Consider the following 24,320-nt stretch of genomic DNA (forward strand, 5'->3'; position numbering starts at 1 on the left):
ACAGCCAGCGAGGCATCTGAATGCCCTTGGTGTGGTTCAGCTCCTTCTTGGGAAATACCACCTCAGAGGAGATGTAGCACCATGAGGGATGATCTTGAGAACCTTTGACAGGAGCCAGCACTGCCCAGAATGCACACAGCAAGAGGGACACACTTAGGGTGACCTGGCCCTCTGCCAGCCTCATGCCTCTGCTCAGGGACATCTGCCAGGGAGAATGGATAAATGGAGGATCGTCAGCAAAGCCAGATCTAGACCATCTGGCAGAACAGAGGGCTGTGCTGAGCAGTCAGCACCTTACACCTGGGGGCCACCTGTGGGGTTAGGTAACAGTTACAGGGTGTGGCATTGGGTGACCCTGCACATCAGTTTAGCTGGGGCACATGTGGCAGAGGCAGGCAGGCCCTGTCCAAGCATGCTCACATGGACATAGTAGGGACTTGCACCCAGAGACATGGCTCTATTCAACACATTCCATCTTTCCTTTAGCTACTTGAATACAAAATATACGATTTTAACACCCTGAACTTCTCTACCACTTCCATGTTCTGTGGTACTGCTGGTTCACTTTCTATGGATGACTACTTTTCCTCATTATGGAGACCACTCCTTCCTACTTCCTTGGGATGTGGAGGTAGACGTCAATTTTACCTTTGTACGTGTTGAAAAACATTGCTTTGTAATTTTACTTGTCTTATTCTGGTTGGCTATTAATTTGCAAGCCATTTGATCCTTTTGGTTGTTACTTTGAAGCTTCCTCTGTGTTTACTGAGGAAACATTTCCCAGTATTCTGTGTCATGATTGGTGAAGTACAAGGTCGTATTTTAGTATTTTCTTATGCCAGCTGGTGAGAACAGAAAGTACTGGTGACCATGTGTGAGCTCCAGGATTTTTTCCCTCTAATCCTTTATTGTGATTCTTTCCTGGGTTCTGGCAGTTTCCTCCTATGCATGTGGGGTTCCCTCCTCAGCTGGAGACACAAAGGGGCTGTCTGCTGGTGCCCAACTTGAGAGGAAGAGTGAATGTCCCCACTAGTTTTAAAATGCCCGCCTTCCTTTTACACAAAGACCAGGTAGGGATACCATAACACACCTAAAAACTACATGGGCAAAAATCTCCTTGACCTTGGCCTTGGAAATGATGTTTTGGATATGACTCCAAATACACAGTCAATGAAGACAAAAATCAGTGAGTGAGAACACATCAAACTAAAAATATTCTGCTTAGGAAAAGACGCATTCGCCAAAGGAAAAGACATTTTACAGGGACGGAAAAAATTGTAAAACATGTGATATGAAGTTCATATCCAAAATTTAAAAAAAGCTTATTTTGCTGAATATTATAACAAGCAACCCAATTTTTAAAAAATGGGGGAGTAGAGGACTTGAAAGGGCATGTTTCCAAAGTCCATGTACAAACGTCCAGCAAGTGCATTAAAAGGTGCTCAACATCACTCATCACCAGAGACATGCAAATCAAAGCCACAATCCCATGACACTTCACACCTGTTATTATGGCTGTTACCATCAGACAAGAGATAACAAATGCTTGTGAGCATGTGGAAATAAGCAAACCTGGTACACTGTCCCTAGGAATGTAAACTGGTGAGGTTACTACTGAAAGCAGTATGGAGAATTCTCAAAAAATTAGAAACAAAAGTATGGTTGTGCCCAGCGATCCCATTTCTGAATGATATATACAGGGGATGAAGTCACTACATCAGAGATATGTGCACCCCATGTTCATTGCAGTCTTATTCTCCATAGCTGAGACACTGAAGAGACCTAACTGCTCATGAAGGGATTAATAGATAAAGAAGATGTGAGATTAGATAGATAGATGGATGGATACAGAGATAGATAGATAGATAGATAGATAGATAGATAGATAGATAGATAGATGATAGATTTCATCCATATAAAAGTTAATCGTGCCATTTGTGACTACATGGATGAAGCTTGAAGACATTATGCTAAGTTAAATTAGTCAGACAGAGAAAGACACATTCTGTAAAATCACACTTACATGTGGAGTCTAGAAACATCAAATTCACAGAAACAGAGTGTGCAATGGCGGGTTCCAGGGACTTAGGGGCAGGGAAAATGGGGGGGGCATTGCTCAGTGTGTCCAAACTTCCAGTTAGAAGATAGACAAAAAGCTTCCATGGGTCTAATGTATAGTAAGATGACAATAATTAATATACATATTGTATATTGAAAGTTGCTTTATGTTCTTACCATAATTAGCTGAAGAATGTATTGACTAACTTCTACTTGGTAAACATTTCGCATTATATACATGTATCAAGGCATCACATTGTACACCTTAAACTTACATAATGTTATATGTCGATTGTATCTCAATAAATCTGGGCCAAAAAAAAAAAAAAAAGGTATTCCTAGAAGACATTCCTATACACATTTGGCTAGTAATAATTTAATGATGCATGGACATGACTGCAAATCATACAATATGTGATATTAACCCTAAAGATGTTTTATGCACAGAGAAGATTTCATACAAGTGTGCATGTGTCTGTGTTGGTGGGAATAATTTCATGTGATTCTTTACACTCATAGAAACAACAGTCATAACAACAGGTGTTAGGACCACGGTGCTAAGTAGAGATTGTAGCATTTTTGAAGAAAATTAAAGGCATTATGGCCAGGGGATAGATCATGAGCAATTTGGGATGTAAAACAAAACAAAACAAAACAAACAAAACAAAACAAAAGAAGAGCGGGGAACACTTTTCCTTATTGTGATTGGAACATAACATAAGATCTGTGTTTTCTTTCTACATCTCACAGGTTTGGACTCCATTTCCCATATGAATGGCTTCCTTTGTGCTTAGTTGATATTTTGCAGTGACACATTTTCATTTGCTTCTTTGTTCCTTTTGTGCACATTCTTTAGATAGATCCTTTGGGTTTACCATGCCCTTACACAAAACACTCTAAAGGCGTAACAGTCTATTGTCAACTGATAACTACTTAAATTCAATCCCATGGACAGGTACACTTTAACGGCTCCACACCACTCCCCAGTCTACTGATGTCACAGGCTACATCTGTATGTATTGTGTACCCATGAGCATTGATTTATAGTCACACTTGATGCTTTTGTCTTTTGAATCTCACAAAAGAATTGGAAGTGTAGTAGAGGGGTAATGTCAGCCTCATAGCAGCCTAAGATGTCCCTGTGTTGTCTCTCACACCCCTCCAAAACTTGGCATCCATCCACAAACAAATGTGCATTTTGGGGCCCTGTGGGATCCAGCTCCATATGCCAATGGACCCCTGAAGAGTCTTCCCTACACATGCATAGGTGAACATACCTGAGTGTGGCTTTGGAGTCTACAGTGACCCCTGAACCTGCTCCACCTTTGTTGTCTGTGGTCTCCGAGGTTCTGGGAAACAGTCTTAGATGATCACACATGGACTGGAGTCTTTGTGGAAGTCCAACTTTCCAAAGAAAGTGAAAACTCTAACTTTAAATGATATCTTCATTCCCCCCATCCTTGTGCATTGTAGCATTATTTACAAGAACCAAAACACCCTATGTGTCCTCAGACAGAAGAATGGGTAAAAAGAAGTGTGGCCTGTATGTACAGTGGAATTCTATGATTCGTCCGTAAGAAAGAATGAAAATTTGCCCTTTGCGACAACATGGGTGGATCCTGAAGGCATCAGGATAAGTGAAGTAAGTCAGACATGTGGGAAATCAAATAGGTATGTCCTGGTGTAGGACATTGCAGGGAACACATTGCAAAGCAGAACACTGCTTTCTGGCTTTGCTGAAAACAGCAGGCAATGCTTTGCTTGTGTGGTTAATGTGTATCTAGGAGTCACTAACTTCCCTTATCTCGTTAACGTATATCTAGGGAGCACTCATCACCCTTATCTAGTTCATATATACCTAGGGGGCACTCGCTTTGCTTATCGATTTAATGTAAATCTAGGGGACACTCAGTTCCCTTATGCAGTTAATGTAATTCTAGTGGGAACACTAAAGTTCACTTATTTAGTTAATATTGATCTAGTGCAACTAGTTCATCTAAATCTAGGGGGCACTGCGCTGATTTAGTTGAAATAAATTTTGGGGAACTCACTGTGATTATCTAGTTAATGTAAATCTAGGGGGCACTCAGTTCCCTTATGCAGTTAATGTAAATCTAGGGATCATTCACTTATCCAGTAAATTTTTATGTAGTGGGCACTCATTTAACTCACCTAGTTAATGTGAATTTATGGGGCACTCATTTCACTTATCTAATTAATGTAAATCTAGGGGGCACTCATTTCCTTATCTTGTTAATGAAAATCTACGGGACACATTAGGTAAGCACACTTTGCTTATCTAATTAATGTATATCTAGGGCGCATTCAATTTGCTTATCTAGTTAATGTCAACATAGGGGGAACTCACTTTAATTATCCGGTTAATGTATGTTTAGGGGGCACTCACTTTGCTTATCTAGTAAATGCAAATCTTGGGGGCAAGCTACACTTCCCCTAGATAGTTAATATAAATCTGGGGAAACCTCACTTTGCTTCTCCAGTATATGTATATCTATGGGGCACTCTCTTCCTTATGTAGTTAATATAATTCTAGGGGCACTCACCTCACTTACCTCCTTCATGTATATATAGGGGGCACTCACTTCCCTTATGGAGTTAATGTATATGTAGGTGGCACTCACTTCACTTTTGTAGTTAATATAAATCTAGGGGGCAGGTTAAACTTTGCTTATCTAGTTATGTAAATCTAGGGGTCACTAACTTCACTTATCTCGTTATTCATCTAGGGGGCACTCACTTTGCTTCTCTTGTTAACATACATCTAGAGGACAGTCACTTTGCCAGTCTACTTAATGGGTATCTAGGGGGTACTCCACTTTGCTTATTTGGTTAATGTATACCTAGGGGGCACTCAGTGTATGGAGTTAATGTATATGTAGGGGGCAAGCTACACTTCACTTACCTAAGTGATATAAATCTAAGGGGCACTCACCTTGCTTATCCAGTTAATGTAAATTTAGGGACACTCACTTAGCTTATCTAGTTAATGTAAATCTAGGGGGCATGCTGCACTTTACTTATTTAGTCAATATAAATCTAATGGGCACCTGCTTAGCTTATCTGATTTGTGTATATCTGAGGGGGCACTCACTTTATCTAGTTAGTAAATCTAGGGGGCACACTACAGTTCACTTATCTAGTTAATATTACTCTAGGGGGCACTCACTTTGCTTAGCTCATTATTGTAAGTTTAGGGGACCTTCACTTCTCTGATCTAGTTAATGTGTATCTAGGGGGACCTCTGTGCACACACAATGAACTTTGGTTTCTTTCCCCTGTTAATCCAGGTCATGTGAACTTAGTTCTTGGTCCACAAGAACATTTGGTGGAGAATTTCTTCCTCCCCTTCACCTTTCTAGGCTCTAGGTTCAGCCACATTCTGCTTGTCAGCTCAGACCCAGCACTATACTTGAAGCCCACATCGCTGTGTGCTGGTGTGTAGACTCCCATCAATTAGTGGGTGTGGCCTGTGGGTGCTAGATCCTCCACAGGACCCATTCTTACTTTATCCTGAAGGTAAACTCACGTTTCCAGCACATGTATGGTGTTAACTGAGTAGGTCTGCATCTGTAACACGTGTGTCCAAACAGGCAGAAGGGCTGATGTTACTCCACAGTTCACTTAGCATCCTTCTGTAGTTTACTGAGCAGGTGGCCAGGGCACCTGTTTGGCCCTCCTTCCCAAACATTCCTGGACGCATTCTTGCTGGGAACATGCAGTGTGGCTGCACGGGAATTTCAGGAGGTGCTGGGAAAGTATGATTACCTGGTTGCCCTGGAACGTGGAGAAGATGTGTACACATGGCAGTCTAATACTTTGTGTAACCATGTGTCTTTGAGACAAAGTGCATGCATGGGGACACATTGGTACAACTTACAAGACTATCTGCACCAACAAGGATTCTAGGTATGAACTGAAGTGAAAATCCTGTTATGTGCTTCATGTGTTTTACATCTATTGGTGAATTATGGGATGCATTCTTATTCCAAAGTAATTTCTGAAACAGTTACTGTTTAGTTCTGAAAATTTCCTAATCAATTACTATTAAAAAGTTGTATATTTTCAATTCAGAAGAATATAAACAGACTTTAATATCACTATTATGATTTAAAATACATTCTAGACAACTGCAAAAATAGTAAAAAATGTTTAGAAAAAGGGTCCCTAACTTTCCACAGGCTCAACTCTGCAGGACTTCTAGGAGGTTCTTGGGAGAACCAAAGTGGAAATCCTAGGCAGACCCTCATCTAAGGATGAACTCACTGAAAAATAGAGAAAAGAAGGAGAAAAGGGGTTCATATTCATCGGGCTCCCTCGGAATGCCAGAGACATCCATAGGCACTTGTGCCTACCTTTCTGATTCATTTCACTGGGGGCTACTTTCAGCCTCATAGTGTCAGTCTCCCACATTCGGAAATTTGCTCTCCAGGGAGGCACAGCTTGCACTGGCTGGGATCGAATCCATGTCCCTTTCCCTGACAGCCCACAGACACCCCAGTGTGGGACAGGCAGTATGGGTGGGTGGGAGCCCTCCATCACCCTGAACCCATATTGGGACCAGGAAATGAGAGATTACCTGAAGAATGAGACAAAGCTCAGTGTGCAAGAGCACAGTTTTGGAGAAAATTCATGAATTTGCCCCTCAAGGAGCTTGTGGCAACTTCTCTTATTTCTGGAACCAGAAACCTCAGCCCAAGACACAGCTGCTGACTCAGGTCTTCTGCACAGAGTCTTAGGCACCGTTTGGGCTCTTACAGGCTTACACAAATACATAGAGGCCACAAGCATGCAGTTTTCAAGTTTTATTTCAGAGTTCTGCTCAGTGACGCATCAGAGACCTGGTGTCAGGTCCATGATGTGCCTGTGGACCCCTGTGTCTCCCGCAGACCCCCGGAAACGTGGATGTTAGCTGTGCCGCCTCATTACTGTATTTTCACAGATGAGCCACGTGGATTGTCTATAGTTGTTTAGGGGTCTGGAGGCTGAATTATGCATTGTCTTGATCAACAGTCTCTTCCGTAACCTTCTGTCTGTTGATAGTTCTGACGTTTCCGGCAACACCAAAGAGGAATGCAGCAATTAAGACATAGATTCTAGCAAAGATCACTCTGAGATACACCACGGATTCACGACTTTGCCTGACTGACCGCATTCTTCTTGGAGGGGGTCCACTGTCTGTGCTCCCACCAGTGCCTCGTTCAGTGCACCGTGGAGGATCCCAGCCTACGTGGCAATGGCAGTTCCTGTTATTGTTGCATATCCCTCTGTGACTGCATTTCTCCGGGATACAGTCATAGTTCAGCTGAGCCACACTGCCATTGCAGTAGGTATCCTGACAGAACTTTCCAGGAGCACAGGGGGTACCAGTTCTCACATGACCAATATCGGTTGTTCCTGTGCTACGATGCGAATCCAGCCCAAAACACCAGAACCCTGAGATCTCAGACTGATGAAATCCAACATGCTCTTGCAGCTGAGGGAGATGCGTGACGTTACTACACTGCAGCCTTCCACACTGCATGTCTGTGGGGGAACAGGGTTTAGATTTGAATACCCCTGGGTCTCTTCTGCAGTGTCCATATCGGCTGCCTTTTTGATTTATGATATAGCAGACATTTTCACCCTTCACAGCATTTCTGCCAAAGATTTCTTGGCAGTGCATAGTGCGGTCAGTGCAGTTTCCATGATAGCAGTAGCCCTCTTCAGTGCACGGGGTTCCATCTTGCATATAGAAGTCATCAGGGCACTCCACGGACACCCCACGGCAGTATTCTGGAAGATCACATATATTTTGGATGGGCCTGCAGAGTGTCCCAGCATCGGAATAGGTGCAGTTTGTACAGCATCTGCCTGTATTACATTTGCTGCCAGGGGTTAGAATGCAATCAGTCGTACAGCAGGGATTGTTGTAGCACTGCTTGAAGGAGCCACAGTCACACTGCTCACCTGGCTCCTCTACATAGTTTCCACAACGATCGTGAGTCAGGCTTTTATTGAAATAGGAAAGTCCTGAGTCAAATATGCCTCACAAAAATTATTCACCACTACATGCTGCATATGAATGAAGGAACAGTTACTGAAAGAATCTGTCATAACAGGGTATTGATTCATAATGCAGGTAGACCTCCTCTGGCATGCACAAAACTGATTGTCATAAAAAATACCAATAGATAATGCAATTTTTTGGGCTACTAACACAGACAACAATAAAAAATGTCTGCCTAGAGAAGCAAGCGAGATGATGGATTTTGATCCGCATACCGCGTATGGGGCTGGCTGAAACTGAAGTTCATGTGGTGCATCTTTGTTCATAAGTAAAGCTGTATGTGGTTTAAAAGCAACAAACAAGTGTCTCTGAAAGTAGATATGAATCGGACTCCCTGGCACCCGAAAATTGTTCAAGACAACTGGATCTTCCAGATTATAAATGACCATGGAGGAAATATAGTGCCTTACATCAATCCCTTGAAGCATTGAGTCAGTCAAACTAACAAGCCTTATGAGGAATCGGGCACATTTTGACACGTTGTTGAACACACCATACATTGTTTTGGAACCGAGAACAAGTCCTTTCAAAATCCCATGATGGGATGAATACAACTTACTAGAGATCCTGGGGGCTGCACTGATATTTGCTTGAGAGAACAGGGGGTTCCTAAGCTCCTTATATCCCAGGTTATAAGTAGGTCCCGTTGCATTGGTGTCTGCCACTATCTGAGAAACAACGTGTTCAAACCGTTGGGAATGGCTGAGGGGTCTGATTTCATAGGCAAGGTCATCCAACTTCATGATACCTTCAAGGCCCCCATAGCACGTGTCCATGGTGACCATGGAAAGAGGAATCTCCTCCAGGTAGCCGAGGTAGTAACAGTCTGGAGGGATGAAGGGGTAGTCCATCTGCAAGGCTCCCTGATCATCCTGAGTCATCATCAGCAACTGTCTGGACCAAAAGAGTTTCTTGTGCCTCATGTGGATAACATGGCTCTTGCCCCCGAAATGCAGGCTATAGGACAGCCAGCCAGGCATCTGAACGCCCTTGCCGTGGTGCAACTCCTTCTTGGGAATTACCACCTCAGAAGAGATGTAGCGCCATGAGGGACGACCTTGAGAACCTTGGACAGGAGCCAGCAATGCCCAGAGCGCAAACAGCAAGAGGGGTGCCCTCAGGGTGACCTGGTCCTCTGCCAGCCTCATGCCCCTGCTCAGGGACATCTGACAGTGAGAATGGATAAATGGAGGATCCTCAGCAAAACCAGGTCTAGACCATCAGACAGAACAGAGGGCTGTACCAGGTGGCCAGCACCCTACACCTCGGGGCCACCTGTGGGGTTAGGTAACAGTCACAGGGTGTGGCATTGGGTGACCCCGCTCATCAGTTCACCTGGGGTGGATGTGGGAGAGTCAGGTGGGCCATGGTCAACAGTGCTCACATGGACATGGGTAGGGACTTGGACCCAGAAACACGGCTCTATTCAGCACATTCCATCTTTTCTCCTTCTACTTGGATACGGGATATGCAATTATAACACACTGAACTTCTCTACCAATTCCATGTCCTGTGGTACTGCTGGGTCACTTTCTCTGGATGACTGCTTTTCCTCATTATGGAGACCAATGCTTCCTACTTCCATGGGATATGGAGGTAGACTGTCAATTTTACCTTTGTACGTATTGAAAAACATCGCTTTGTAATGTTACATGTCTTATTCTGGTTGGCTATTAGTTTGCAAGCCATTTGATCCTTTTGGTTGTTGCTTTGAAGCTTCCTCTGAGTTTACTGAGGAAACATTTCCCAGTATTCTGTGTCACGATTGGTGAAGTACAAGGTTGTATTTTAGTATTTTCTTATGCCATCTGGTGAGAACAGAAAGTACTGCTGAACATGTGTGAGCCCCAGGGGATTTCCCCTCTAATCCCTTATTGTGGTTCTTTCCTGGCCTCTGGCAGTCTTCTCCCATGCCTGTGAGTTTCTCTCCTCAGGTGGAGATAGATGCAGGGGAGTTGAGGTTACTTTGGCAGCTTGCACCATGGAGGCTGCACATGATCGAAAATGGTATCCACCATGGAACTCCATTGTTTAAGTACCGTCTAGTCCTTTAAAACCCCCTGAGTTGGGTAGAAACCCTCAGAGTTGGCTTTTGGAGAAGAGTCTGCCTTTTCTCTGGGTGGCTGGCCTCCTAAATAAAGCTCAACTTCTTTTCCCATCAAAACTAAAACTTTGAACATTGACCTTTCCAGAAATACTCAGCTGAATTTGGGATTTGATAACAATAAAATGGAGAGTGGAATGGCAGTTGTCTGGGGCTGGCAATGAGGAGTAGATCTCAAGGGCTATGATTTTCTGTTATGCAAGATGATTAGGTTCTAGAGGGGTCTCCACAACATTACCCTTGTAATTAACAGTACTGTACTGTACGGTTCAAATTTTGTGAAGAGTGTTGGTCTCATGTTCAGTGAGATCCTAACACAAAACACAAGTGGAAGACACGAATTTTGCTTCTCACATGACAGTATGCTGAACTGCATGGACACACTCTCTACTGATAATGTGAAAATAATTTAAAAACATTTACATAGTTTGAATACTAACCCTGAGGATATGTCATTTACAAATATCTTCTTCCATTCCATAGTTTGCCTTTTACTTTTGTTGATTTTTTCCCTCACTGTGCAGAAGCGTGCTATTTTGAGGTAGTCCCAATAGTTCATATATGTATGTATTTAATTTTCTTGTTTTATTTTTAATTTAAATTCAAGTCTTCAGTCTTTTAGCTCCACATTTACGGGAAGTTGTCTTGTCATGATTAACTTTATGGGTTATCTTGACTGAGTCATGGGTGCCCAGATTCACCACTGTTTCTGTGGATGTCTGTGATGTGTTTCCAGAAGAGAGTGGCATTTCCTTCCATTGTTTCTGTCTGGGCATCACCCATTCCATTAAGATTGTGAATAGAATCTGATGCAGAGGGAGGAAGAATTCCCTCATTTTTACTTCCCACGTGCTTGTTTGAACTGGAACAGTGGTCCCCTCTGGCCCTTGTTATGAGTGTTATATCATCAGATCCCTACGTTCTGAGGCTAGACCCTAGTTCAGAATCAGACCTATTACACCACTGGTTTTCCTGGGTCTCCAGCTTGTGACAGTAGATCATGGGACTTCCCAACCTCTTTAGTCATGGAAACCAATGTGCTTTGGGTTCTGTTCCTCAGGAGAATCCAGACTAATACATGGAGATGATTTATCTCTTGTTTAGAGGAATTGAATAAAGCTGTAGCTCATTTAACGTCCTGAGTAGCAAGTGCCAGGAGGGAAGTCTCACGTTGTTTGATTGGGACAAGGGCTGGGTGAAGTTAATGGGGAGCTGTGGGATCCTGTGGTCCTGGCTGCACAGGGAGTGCATTTGGGACTCCTCTAATGGTTCAGCTGTTGTGCCTCAGGAAATCTGTAATTCACTCATGTTGAGGGACAGGAGTAAGCAATGGAAACATCTGTGTCTTTTGTGCATGTTAGTGCAGTTTTCCTATGACAACAGGTATCTAATTCAGCGAGTTAATAGGTAAGCACAGAATCCTGTGTCCAGAGAGGCTCCCTGGGGAAACTGCTGTGTGGATAGGAAGCCCCAGACCCTGACAGGAAACCTGCCTGTAACCTCCATCTGCACCTGCTCCTGGCAACACAAAGCAGAATTGTGCACAGTGTGCGCCCCCTGGTGGTGCTGATCCCCTCCTGCAGGGAGGTTTGCGTGTGGGCTCCCAGTGATGTCCCCTCACCCAGTCTCTTGCACAGTAATATGTGGCCATGTCTTCGGCCCTCAGGTTCATCTGCAGATACAGCGTGTTCTTGGCATTGTCTCTGGAGATGGTGAATCGGCCCTTCACGGAATCTGCGTAGTATGTGCCACTTCCATCAGTATCAATCCGTCAGACCCACTGCAGCCCCTTCCCTGGAGCCTGGCGGACCCCGTTCATGCTGGAACTACTGAAGGTGAATCCAGAGGCTACAACGGTGAGTCTCAGGGACCCCACAGGCTGCACCAGGTCTCCCCCAGACTCCACCAGCTGCACGTCACACTGGCCACCTGCAGACGCAAGATATCTTGGTCAGGAAACTGTCACACATCCGCTGGTTCTCACTCATATCCACTCACATACTCAGTGTCTCTCGTTCACCATGAATTACCTTTTAAAAAAGCAACAAGGAAAACCAAGCCAAGCACATACTCCATGGTGAGGTGTCTGTGTTCTGTCCTGATCACAGAATGGGAACACCTGGGACCCCTGGAGCTGGGGCTCGTCTCCCAGCTGCACGGTCGGGCTGGGCTGGTTTCATCAGCACAGAGAGGGCCCTATTTGCATGTCCTCTTACATATATATCACACTGCAGACTTAGATTTGATTCTTTCAAAGTGAATGGCAGGTTTAGGGATGCCCTTCTACGTTAGTTTGTGTGGATGGTGCTGTGACAATATGAATGATTCTAATCAGTGAGCACAGGTATGTTTGCGGAACTCGTGCATTTTTACATGTCTTTCATCAACGAAGGTCATTTTCGCTCTACAATTATGTTACATAATTTATGAAGTTTAATCCCAAGTACTTTATTCTGTGCCATTTTCAGTTGTATAATTTTGTTATTTGTTTTGCATATATTTCCATGCTGGTGTGTAGAATCATAGGTGGTTTATTTTTATTTATTTTCTTTGTTCATTGTGCTCATTGTGCATCCTGCACTTTTCCTCATTTTAAAAAACTGGTTCTAATATTTTTTGTGGTATCTCTAGGGTTTTGTTATGTTTAAGATCATGTCATCTGCAAACAAATAATTTTCCTTCCTCCTTACTGATTTAAATGTCTTTTATTTCTTTTTATTGCCAAAGTTTGTGGGTACTTCTTCCAGTTGTAGGAGAAGAATGCCTTTCCCTTCTTTTCTTCTGGGTTTTCACCAGGTGTAAGGATTCAATTGACATAAGACTGATCTAAAGCGAAGAATAAATTTAATTTTGCAAGTGCCTGGGCTTGCTAATAATATGACACCCAGAGAATGAACAAAGCAGGTGGCACTTGTGACTTTCAGACAACGAAATATTGGATTTGGCAAGAGTCAAGGCAAAGGTGTGGTTTTGGGGTATTTAATTAGTCAACAAATAACTAGGTTTGTTTGCACAACCTTCTTGTCCCTGAGTTCCTTATTCTGGTGCTAAGGATGGTTCTCCCCTCCTGGTACAAGGGAAGGGGAGTTTCCCAAGGGAGATTTATATCCTGCTGTCAAGGGTCAAAGGAGGGTCTGAGAGTCCTTGGACTGGCTGTTTCTCCCGTGACTTTCATCCAAATAAGGACTGTGACACGATGATATGGTTTGAGGCAGCATAGTTATTCTTCACGTTATCATGTGGAATACTTATGTTGGGGATGAGCATCATTTCCTGGCTCCTGATATGGCAGAAATGGTTTTAGTATTTTATGTTCAATATGCTGTCAGGTGTGGGCTTTCATAGTGGCCATGATCATGTGGAGGTAATTTCCTTCTCCTTTTTAATTGAGTTATTTTTAAATGATGAACATGTGTTTTTTGTTCATGAAAAAACTTTCTCTAATGATTTTATGAATAAATTAAGGATGGCTTTGATTTAATCATTCCCTCTGTTAATGGAGGACATCACATTTTTGCATTTGTGTATGTTGAAGGAAACTTGCATCTCAGGGATGCATCACACTGGATTATCATGTGTGATCCTTTCAGTGTGCTGTTGAATTCAGTAGGCTCGGACTTAATCAAGGAATTTTGCATGTATTTGTATCTGAGACACTGGCCTGTAGTTTCCCTTCTTGTGGTGTGTTTCTCTGGCTTTGTTGTGAGAGTAAAAGTGTCCTCATAAAGTGCATCTGGGAGTGGTCTTTTTCATCAGCAATTTGTAATAGTTTGAGAAGTATTGGCATTAATTATTCTTTAAATATAGTGGGATTTTAATAAAGCCTTGGTTTTTTTTGGAGGGTGAAGTTTTATATTAAGGATATCTTCTTACTAATTTTTGTTTTGTTCCTCTGTATTTTGCATGAAAGAGTACTGGTGGATCATATAATGCTAGAAAATGTGTAATTTGTTCTTGGTGATCTAATTGTTGACCTATAAATATCTAAGTTTTTCCTTTATGATCCTTTTCATGTGTTTAGTTCAGTTATGTCTCCTTTTTCAGTTCTGATCGCATTTGTTTGAATCTTACCTATTTCCCTAGGCTACCTATGTTTTTTAAATTTCACTTATCTTTCCAAATTCAAATTTTAATGAAGTTGATTTGTTTTCTGTATTTGTGATAGTCTTTTTTTCTCTGCTGTATCTTTTTATGTTAATTTTATATTTATCTTTTTATCTCAATGAAAATACCAATGCCTTTTTTTTAAAGGAATGTGAAAAATATACTAATTCATATGTAACCACAAAACACATGGAAGTAAAAAAAAATCATGAAGAGGAGAGAACCTGGAAGAAGGAGAACACTTCTTCCTTCTAAATATATTGCAGAGATACATTAGCTCCAACAGTGTACTGCTGGCATGAAATGAGGCATATAGACCAGTGGAGCTCATTACGGAGCCAAGATGTAGAATTGTGCAGATGCAGTCAGCAAATCCTCCATGAGATTTCCAACAATGCACAGTGGGGAAAGGATTGTGTCTCTTAAACATGGTGTTGACTAGGGGCGCCTGGGTGGCTCAGTCAGCTAAGCATCCAACTTCCAGTCACGTATTGTTGTCATGATTTGTGGGTTTGAGCCCCACATCAGGCTCTGTGCTGACAGCTCAGAGCCTGGATTCTGTGTCTGCCTCTATCCCTGTGCCTCCCCTAATCATGATATGTCTCTCTCCCTCAAAAATAAAAGAAACATTAAAAAATGGTGTTGATATACACGTGCAAAATAATGACATTTGGCCATACTCTTGCATCATACATATACGTCAACACAAAAAAATCTCAAAATGGATTAAAGATTAAGCAGAACAGCTGACCCAAAATGCCTTCGAAGAAAACACACAGGATAACCATCATGACATTCTCTTGACAATGATTTATTTGATACAAAAGCAAAATCACAGAGAACCATGGCAGACAAGGGGGACTGCATCAAACTTGAAAGGGGGCAAATCAAACAGTAGCAGGGTGAGAAGGCAGTCTATGAAATGGGAGACATTACATTAAAAATATTGAAAAGGAGTTAATATCCAAAATACAGGAGGGACTCGTTCACATCAATAGCAAAAATCACAATTATAATAATAAACGCATCACCTGATTAAAATTTGGGTCAAACATGTAAATATCCATTTTGCTATTAAGGTTGAAAAAATGTCCATCCAGCATATGACTTGCTGTTCATCATCACTAATCATCAGAGAATTCCACCCCCGATCCACTGAGATATCACCTCACAACTGATAGCAAGGCTATTATAAAATAAGGCAAACACAACGAGAACATCTCAAGTGTTGCTGAGGATGTGGAGAACAGGCAATCCTAGAATTCACTTGATGGGAGTGCAACATAGTGTAGCTACTATGGAAAACTGTGGTGAAATAACCCACTAAACTGAGTTCCTAATCTGCTCCCATACAGTTGACTTCATGTCCAGCTGAGTGTGAGGAAGGTCTGGGCCTCATGTTCTGTGGAGAGGCAGGTGCAGAGACAGGTGGATCCAGTGGATGATTCCTTAACTACTTCAGTAGAATGGACCCCTGGCTGACGGTTTTGTAAGACTTGACTCAGTGTGCCTCCCCACTGGTTGTCTCAGGCTTCCTGAACTGGATGGAGAACAAAAGGAGTGAAGGGTAGAAACTACTCTTTTCTCTCACAGGAACGTGTATATACTGAGAATCCTTGAGAGAAAGTCGTGGAGTTGATGAAGAAGCTGTGGGGTTGCGACAACTACAAGAGTCTTTACTCATGGTCTCTCTTCATGGGCATCAAAGGAAAACCTTAAGGAAAATAAAAGGAGAGAGGAGCTGCTCAAATATATTAAGTTTAGATCACTTGAATGAGTCAGTCTCCTCTGTTTGAAAATCACTTACATCTATTTTAAATGGTGGCCCGTGTACTTGTGAGGCACAGGTCTGTTCATATGAGAGTTAATTTATCCCCGAGCTTGGTCTCTGTCAAGGTCGGCACTACTATATGACTGTTCACTCTAAATGATAGAAGACATCTGTGTTTGTAAATGGTTTAGGAAACAGTGTGTACTGTTTGCTGGTCAGGTTGAAGTTTGCAGGGCCTGATGAGAAAGATGCTTCACAGGAAACCTGACCCTGAAACACTGGTTCCGGATATGAATTCTGAGATCTTGGGTGCCCCCTGGAGACCTGTGAACCTCCAGGTTCCCTAGGTGGCTCCTGGTGTCCTGTGTGTTCCTGATGACCTGAGTGCCCCCAGGTGAACTGAGTGGCAACTGGTGACCTCAACGCCCCATGGACACCTGAGCATCCCCCTGGAGGTCTGAGTGCTCCATGCAGAACTGAGCGACCCTGGCGTCCTCAGCTCCCCCTGGTAACCTGAGCACCCCAGGAGATCTCAGTTACCCCTGTTGTCCTGAATGCCCCCTCGTGACTTTTAGGTAACCTCAGGGCAAATCGCAATTTTTGGGCCGATGCTCAGCTCTCAGAAGTCCTTTGTGGTGTTTGAGCCAGCTCTGTGGCTAGGCCTATCCTGTCCTGTTCACCCTTAAAGGGGGTTCTGATTGTGTTGCTGTTAATCCTGGGGGAACCTCCAAGGGGGTGGCCGGCACCTGCTTCATCCCTCTTCCTCTTGCCTAACAAACTGCCTAACTCTTGGACATGTGGCTCTTGTGGTCTGGACCCTAGTATGTGATATAGAATATATGATAGTATGTGAACCATCCACTGCATCCACTCTGCTGGGGTCGGTGGATCCAATTCCACCAGAAATTACTGGTTGAGATGGAGAACCCCAAGATGCTGCTAGTGAGGTGCAGAGTGTGCAAGGCACTCACCAGTTGGGCACAACCCCTGCAGCTGCACCTGGGACAGGACCCCTGGGGACAAGGAGACTCAGCCTGGGCCAGTCACCAGCAGTCAAAACCATTCCCATCATCCCACATCTGACATCTGAAACCCTCAGCTTTGGGACCCCTCACCAGGCACAATGAAGGCTCTACAGTCTCTTCTGTTTCTCGAATACAGTTCTGCCTTCCTCAGGGACTTCAGCCCTGTCTGAGGAGAGAGCTGTGGGCTCCCACTCCCCGAGACTGGAGTTTACTCTAGATCTTGAGAAGTTTGCCTGTGTGGGAGGGAGCATGTCCTGATAAGTGGACAAAAATTGAGTCAGGCTCCCCTTGTCCTTCCAGGTCCACCTGTGGGCATCTCTTTGTGGATCCGCAGGCTTGTTGGTCCTCGGTCAAGACAACACTTGGTCTATGAATTGTGTTGGAGGCAGGTCAAGTGATCGCCTCACCTTTCTGATCAGATAGTGAACAAATGAGTGGATCACAATTCACTATACTCTACCTGTCCGAAAGATATTTGAAGGGATCCATATGTTCTCCAGAAAACTTTCCAAATCAAGTCTTTAAATACATTCCATTTTAACAGTCATTCCACACTTAACTGTATAGGAAAAATCTATATTGATGTCCAGTCTGGTGTAAATATAACAAGCAAAGGACACTTGTTCCCAGGATCATATTTCTTTTAGTTTCCACACTGATGTATTAACCTCACCTGACAACCACCTGCAAAGCATGGGCACACCTGGAGACTTCTGATCTTGATGGTTCTCTGCTGATGGGGTTTGCTTCCTCAGTCATCTGCAAAGCTTGGTAGCAGTGCCGACATCTTTAAGTGCACAGACACCAAGACATGGACACCTGTCACCTGCAGATATGATTCGCATGCATGGCTGGTGTCTCCATCTCCTGAGAAATCCCCATCCAACACAAGGGGCTGTTAACTCAGGGAGGAGGCACAGATGTCACAGAAAAGTGCGGGACTCTTCACTGATATGGACAGAGACCATCAGTATCTGAGGTAAGAAGTTAATGGCACTAAAACAACCACATTAATGAAAATGGATTGCCTGACCTGGACATCATGGGAATCTAAAAATCCGGAGCCTAAAGAAATTGCAGAAAATGTGTTCATAGTCCTGAAGGCATGTGCCAAGAGGATAAATGCTGAGTTAGCTGAATAGACTTCAAATAGAGATCAGAATGCTAGATAGTAGATAGATGATAATTGGATAGGTGATGGATGATAGAGGGTAGATAGATGATAGATAGATAATACTTTTATGTTATATTAAAGTCATTATAGAGGATTCACATCATTATGAATGTATTATAATGAAATTACCCACTATTGGCAATATTTTTTAAAAGACCATAATTTCATATGGAAAAGAATATTTGACACCAACTTTAGATATACAAAATAAATAATTGTGACTTCAATATTTTGTGAATACAGCTTCCACATGGGGTAACACATGCCTGCTTATAGATTCCTCCTCCCTCTGGGCCTTTGGCTTCCATTCCCATTTGTTCCCAGGGTCTCCCTTCCCAGGATGTCCTGAGCTCTGGGATGTGCAGGGACAAGAGCTCTGTCCTGGATCTGGACCATCGTCCCTCTGGTTAACATTTACAGCTCCTTCCAGGCCCTTGCTCAACCACCAGGCTTCTGCCCACCAGGCTCCCTCCCTGCCTCCACCACCTGCCAGCCTCCTTCTGGACTCTTCCATTCATTTCCTGTGGATTTAACAACAGTTTGTTAGGTTGGCAGGTCTCCTAATAATAATTCGCATTGAGGAAAGAACTGTATAGGTAAAACATGACAGACTCTCTCCACAATAGCCTTGAGTTTATTCCCATGATGTTATTATTTTGCACCCCATCTCAGCCCCTTGACCCCACAGTCTTGCCTTAGAAACTGTCACTTTCATGAACGGAACTAAATCTGTCCCCCCTACACAACTGGTCCATCCTATCTATCTACTCTATATGGTCATCAGACAACCACCAAGCTAAGAAGGAACACAATACAGAGTGTGAAGACATAAGTATTTATAGAAATAATTTTATAAAATTTTATCTAATAATCAAAGTAATGAGATATTTACAGAAGTAACTTAAATATGGTAAATGACCATGTTTATTATAAGATTCTATGAGTTTAGATGAACATAATCAAGTTACAGGACAACCGAGTAACCACAGGTCAAAGAAATGTATCCTTCTCAGGTCTATCCAAACCCTTTCCTTTGCACACCAATCATTTTCCTATCTCTCCCTTTCTCTATGGGCCTCGCGTGTTCTCTCTCTCAACAATAAATAAACACTACAAAATAAAGATACGTACAGGTCAGTGATATTTAATGGAGAACCCAGAAGTAATCCCCTTCATCTTTAGTCAACTGAATTTTGACAAGAGCAGACAACATGACATTGGGGAGCAAATGGTCTTTTTAATAAATGGTGCTAGACAGCTGGCTATCCATGTGCAGAGGAATGAAATTGCGTCCATATCTCACACCATATACAAACATCAAATCAAAATGGATCAACAGTTTAAATGTAAAATTATGACCTCTGGAAGCAATATATCGAGATAAATCTTCATGACCATTGGGTTTAGCAATGCTGTTAGAGATGACACCAAAGCACAAGCAAGGAAAGAAAAAGTAGATAAATTTAGTTTTCTCAACATTAGAAACCTTTGTACACCAGAAGATGCTATCCCCAAAGTGAAAAGACAAAGCCTAATGGAAGACAATATTTGCACAGTATTTGTCTGGTAAGAGCCTGTTATGCAGAATGTATAGTTTTTACAACTCATCAACAAAAAGACAACCCAATTTTTAATATGGACAAAGGATTTGGATATATCTTTCCCCAGTGCAATCATACAAATGGTGAATACCACTTGAAAAGATATTAAACATCAATAGTCCTTATGGAAATGGAGATTTAAACCACAGTGAGATACCCTTTGACACGCACTAAAAATGCTCTAATGAATACAACTATAAAATAACAAATGTTGGTAAAGATGTTGAGAAATTGGAACCCTTCAACCTTGCTTGTCGAAATGTAAAATGGTGGAGACTATGTGTAAAAGAGTTTGGCAATTCCCCCCCCCCAAAAAAAGATAAAAACATAGAATTACCATATGGCCCAACAATACTACTCCTAGATGTATATCTCGAAGATTGAAAACAGTTGTTTAAACAAAGTGCATGTGCACATACATAGCAGTACTGTTCACAATAGCCACATTGTAGAAACTATGCAAATGCCTATCGGTGTGTGAATGGATAAACAACCTGGGGCAGACCCTTAAACAGGAATATTATTCTGTCATACAAAGACATAAAGTAAAATGTTGTGGCTGTATAGAACACTGGTTTCTCAGAAAGCTATCACAGAACTCCACATCTGCACTTACATCTGGAAGTTTAAAGCAAAGCCTTGAGCAGATATTCATGTTCCCGTATTCATAGCAGCTTCTTCACAACAGCCAAAAGATGGAAGCAACCCAAGTAACTATTCACAGGTGAGTAAATAAACAAAACGTAGTATATACACAATGGAATATAATTCAGCCTTCAAAAGGAAGAGAGTTCTGACACACACCTGCACACCGACTGAACTTGGCAGTCATTATGCTGAGTGAAATGAGCCAGTGACAGAAGGAAAATACACTATGGTTCCACTTAAGTGAGGTGTCCAGAAAAGTCATACTCAGAGACACCAAGTAGATAGAATGTGGCTGAAGGGGCCGAGGGGAAAGGGGAATTGGGATTTAGGGTTTAATAGATACAGAGTTTCCCTAGGGGAACATGACAACGTTCTGGAAATGGATGTACAACAGTGTGAATGCAGTTAATGCCAGACAACTGTATGCTTAAAGTGACTTACGTGGTAAGTGTTATGTTACATACATTTAATCAGAATTTAAAAAGGAAGGACTGATACACGTCACAACATGGGTGAATGCAGAAAACATCCTCAGTGACAGAAGCCATCCAGAAAAGGCCACTCAGGAACCATCTTGCTCTTTTTTTTTTTTTTAACATTTATTATTTATTGTTGAAAAAGAGAGACAGAGACAGGTCATGATAGGGGGAGGGGTTAGCAAGAGGGAGACACAATCTCAAGCAATCTGTAGGCTCTGAGCTGTTAGCACACAGCCAGAAGCAGGTGCTCGAACCCATCAACTTCAAGATCACGACCTGATGTGAACTCGGCGTTTAGCGGACTGAGACCCCAGGAGCCCCAGGAACCACCTTGCTCTTTAAATCCCCCCAGGTTACACAGATAGGGGAAAGTCTCAGGAGCACTTCCCCAAAAGAAGCCAGATCAGATTGGGAAAAGACATTTCACAGTGGGGCAGGTGGAGATACTTGAAGTGGGCCTGTGGTCTGGGTTCTAATGTGGAAACGCAGGGATTTCCTCATTTGGGGTTCTGTGGTGGTTTCTCGGGAGGGTGTCCCTGTTTGGGGTAAAACGCACCAAAGTATCTCGTGTGAAGTGGCAAACGCGGTAAAGAAATGAGCCTCCAGGTAAAGTGTATTTGCGCTGCCGTGACACGTTCACTGAACGTCTGAAATCACAGTGTAAGGTACTCCTTAAAACAACAGTGTCAGCCCCACACGACAGAAGCAAGAGAGGGGTCAAACGCTGTGACGTAGGCCCACGCCCAGACCCAGCTCACCCAGGCGGAGAGGCCACGGGCCCTGCAGGAGGCAGCACGTGAGCCAGAGGCACGTGGGAGGGTTCTATTGGTGGCCACGTGTCTGGGTGCAGCGGAAGCAGTGGGATTTGGAATTCCGGTCGTCCACAAGACGCCACTAAGAAGCTGTTAGAACTGCGAAAACCAATGAAGGGACATCTCCCGGAAGTGGACTCGGGAGGCGGGGAAGGGAGCCTGGAAGGCGGAGCCCACCACCCAGGGTCAGGCTGGGGAACAACCCAGGGCTACACACCCAAGATTAGAACCCTCCGCGGAGAGAACCCTCCGCGGAGAGAACCCTCCGCGGAGAGAACCCCCCGGCTCAGGCCCCACCAGGGGAAGCTGTGCCCTGCGGCCCCTGCAGGAAACCCACCGCGCCTGCAGCTGGGCCCGGGAGGCGCCTGCTCCCCTGCAGCCCTGCTTTCCTCCTGCGGACTTCGCTTCAAAACCACGCTCCCAACTTCCTCTTCTCCGCGAAACAGCGTTCCTCTCTGTGTGCTCCCCGCTCGGCTGCGGTTTTGCCACAGCTTGCTGGGCCCGGATGGCAATTCTCCGCTACTCCTGAAGAAACCCACTTTGGCTGGTAACATAACTGGCGGCGTTATTTCCCAGGGCAACGGAAGGAGCAACGAGGACACTCGCAGGATAGGAGAGCAGCACACACACACCACGTGCACGTCTGCACGCTCCTGACGACCCGTCGGAAAGAGAAAGGAAGAGAAGGTGCCATTTGCAAGCGCGGCGGAAGGAACGACGTGCCCCAGAGGAAATCTCAGCAAGGAGGTGGCAGGCCTGCTGTCCCAGGACAGGGCACTGGGGACAGAAACGCAGGAAGACGCACGGGGGCGGAGAGCTGCTCTGTGCTCCTGGCCGCGGAGGAACCGCCCCTGTGAGCACGTCTGTCCTGCCCGGAGCCATCTGCAGCTCCGGGGTGTCGCCCAGAAGTCCCCACGGCGCCGTCGCAGACTCGCAGACTCGGGAGGGACACCCCGCCCCGCGCGGAGGCCGAAGGGACCCGCGAGGCCAGAGCGGCGGGAGTGCGAGCTCCGCCAGGGGAGCCCGCTCCTGGACCGCGAACCGCATGAGGCAGCGGCGGGAACCGAGTGGGCGCGGAGCAGGAAGACGGCCGCGCGGCCCCGCCGCCCGGCGCCGGTGAGGTAAGCCCCGCGGGGGACACAGTGTCACCGCGCACGAAGCCCCGCGGGGTCCTTTCCCCCCAGGGTCTGGCGAACAGCGCCCCCCTCAGCCTCCAATTCCGGAAGCTCCTCTTCCCGGGGCCTGGCTTTCTCCTCGCCTGCTCCTCCCTTGGCGGGACCTGAGAGGACCGGGTTCTTGTCGGTGTGGACACGGGCCCTCATCCCCCCCCCCCCCATGTCTCCACAGAAGGTCCTGTGGAGACCGGGTTCTTGTCAGTGTGGACGCGGGGCCATGTACCTCTGATTCCGCCACTGCGGGTCCTGAGGAGACCGGGTTCTTCTCAGTGTGGACGTGGGCACTCATCCACCCGAAGTCTCCACAGCGGCTCGTGAGGACACCGGGTTCTTGTCTGTGTGGACGCAGGGCCACGTCCCCCTGAATCCTCCACAGTGGGTCCTGACGACACCGGGTTCTTGTCGGGGTGGGCACGGGCCCTTGTCTCCCCGAAGTCTCCCCAGCGGGTCCTGAAATGCTGGGTTCTTGTCGGTGTGGACACGGGCCCTCATCCCCCCGAAGTCTCCACAGAAGGTCCTGTGGAGACCGGGTTCTTGTCAGTGTGGACGTGGGGCCACGTCCCCCTGAATCCTCCTCAGCGGGTCCTGAGGAGACCGGGTTCTTGTCCGTGTGGATGCAGGTCCAGGTCCTCCCGAATCCTCCATAGCGGGTCCTGAAAAGCCAGATTCTTGTAGGTGTGGACACGGGACCTTGTCCGCCCGAAGTCTCCACAACGAATCCTGAGGAGACCGGGTTCTTGTCGGTGTGGACGTGGGCCCTGGTCCACACAGAGTCTCCACAGCGGGTCCTGATGAAACTGGTTCTTGTCAGTGTGGACACGGGCCCTCATACTCCCGAATCCTCTGCCGCCGGTCCTGAGGGGACCGGGTTCTTGTAGGTTTGGATGTTGGCCCTCGTCCTCTCGAATCCTCCACGGTGGGTCCTGAGGAGACCGGGTTCTTGTCCGTGTACGCCGGGTCATGTACCCCTGAATCCGCCACCGCTGGTCCTGAGGAGACCGGGTGCTTGTCAGTGTGGACGTGGGCACTCGTCCACCCGAAGTCTCCACAGCGGGTCGTGAGGACACCGGGTTCTTGTCAGTGTGGACGCAGGGCCACGTCCCCCTGAATCCTCCACAGTGGGTCCTGAGGACACCGGGTTCTTGTCCGGGTGGGCACGGGCCTTCGTCTCCCCGAAGTATCCACAGCGGGTCCTGAGGAGACCGGGTTCTTGTCAGTGTGGACGCAGGGCCACGTCCCCCTGAATCCTCCACAGTGGGTCCTGAGGAGACCGGGTTCTTGTCTGTGTGGACGCAAGCCCAG

The 24,320-nt window shown here is 45.1% G+C and overlaps 1 protein-coding gene across 1 annotated transcript; it reads right to left on the reverse strand.

The window, feature by feature from the left end:
* Positions 1-6,866: 6,866 nt before the first annotated feature.
* Positions 6,867-9,291, reverse strand: LOC144616606 (disintegrin and metalloproteinase domain-containing protein 21-like). Its single transcript, XM_078447741.2, is given in 2 exon segments — positions 6,867-8,103; positions 8,106-9,291. Coding segments are annotated over 2 exon segments (2,223 nt in total). The 3' UTR covers positions 6,867-7,066.
* Between the last annotated feature and the right edge of the window lie 15,029 nt (positions 9,292-24,320).

Source organism: Panthera onca, chromosome B3, assembly GCF_046562875.1.
Source record: "Panthera onca isolate mPanOnc1 chromosome B3, mPanOnc1 haplotype 2, whole genome shotgun sequence".
NCBI lineage: Eukaryota > Metazoa > Chordata > Mammalia > Carnivora > Felidae > Panthera > Panthera onca.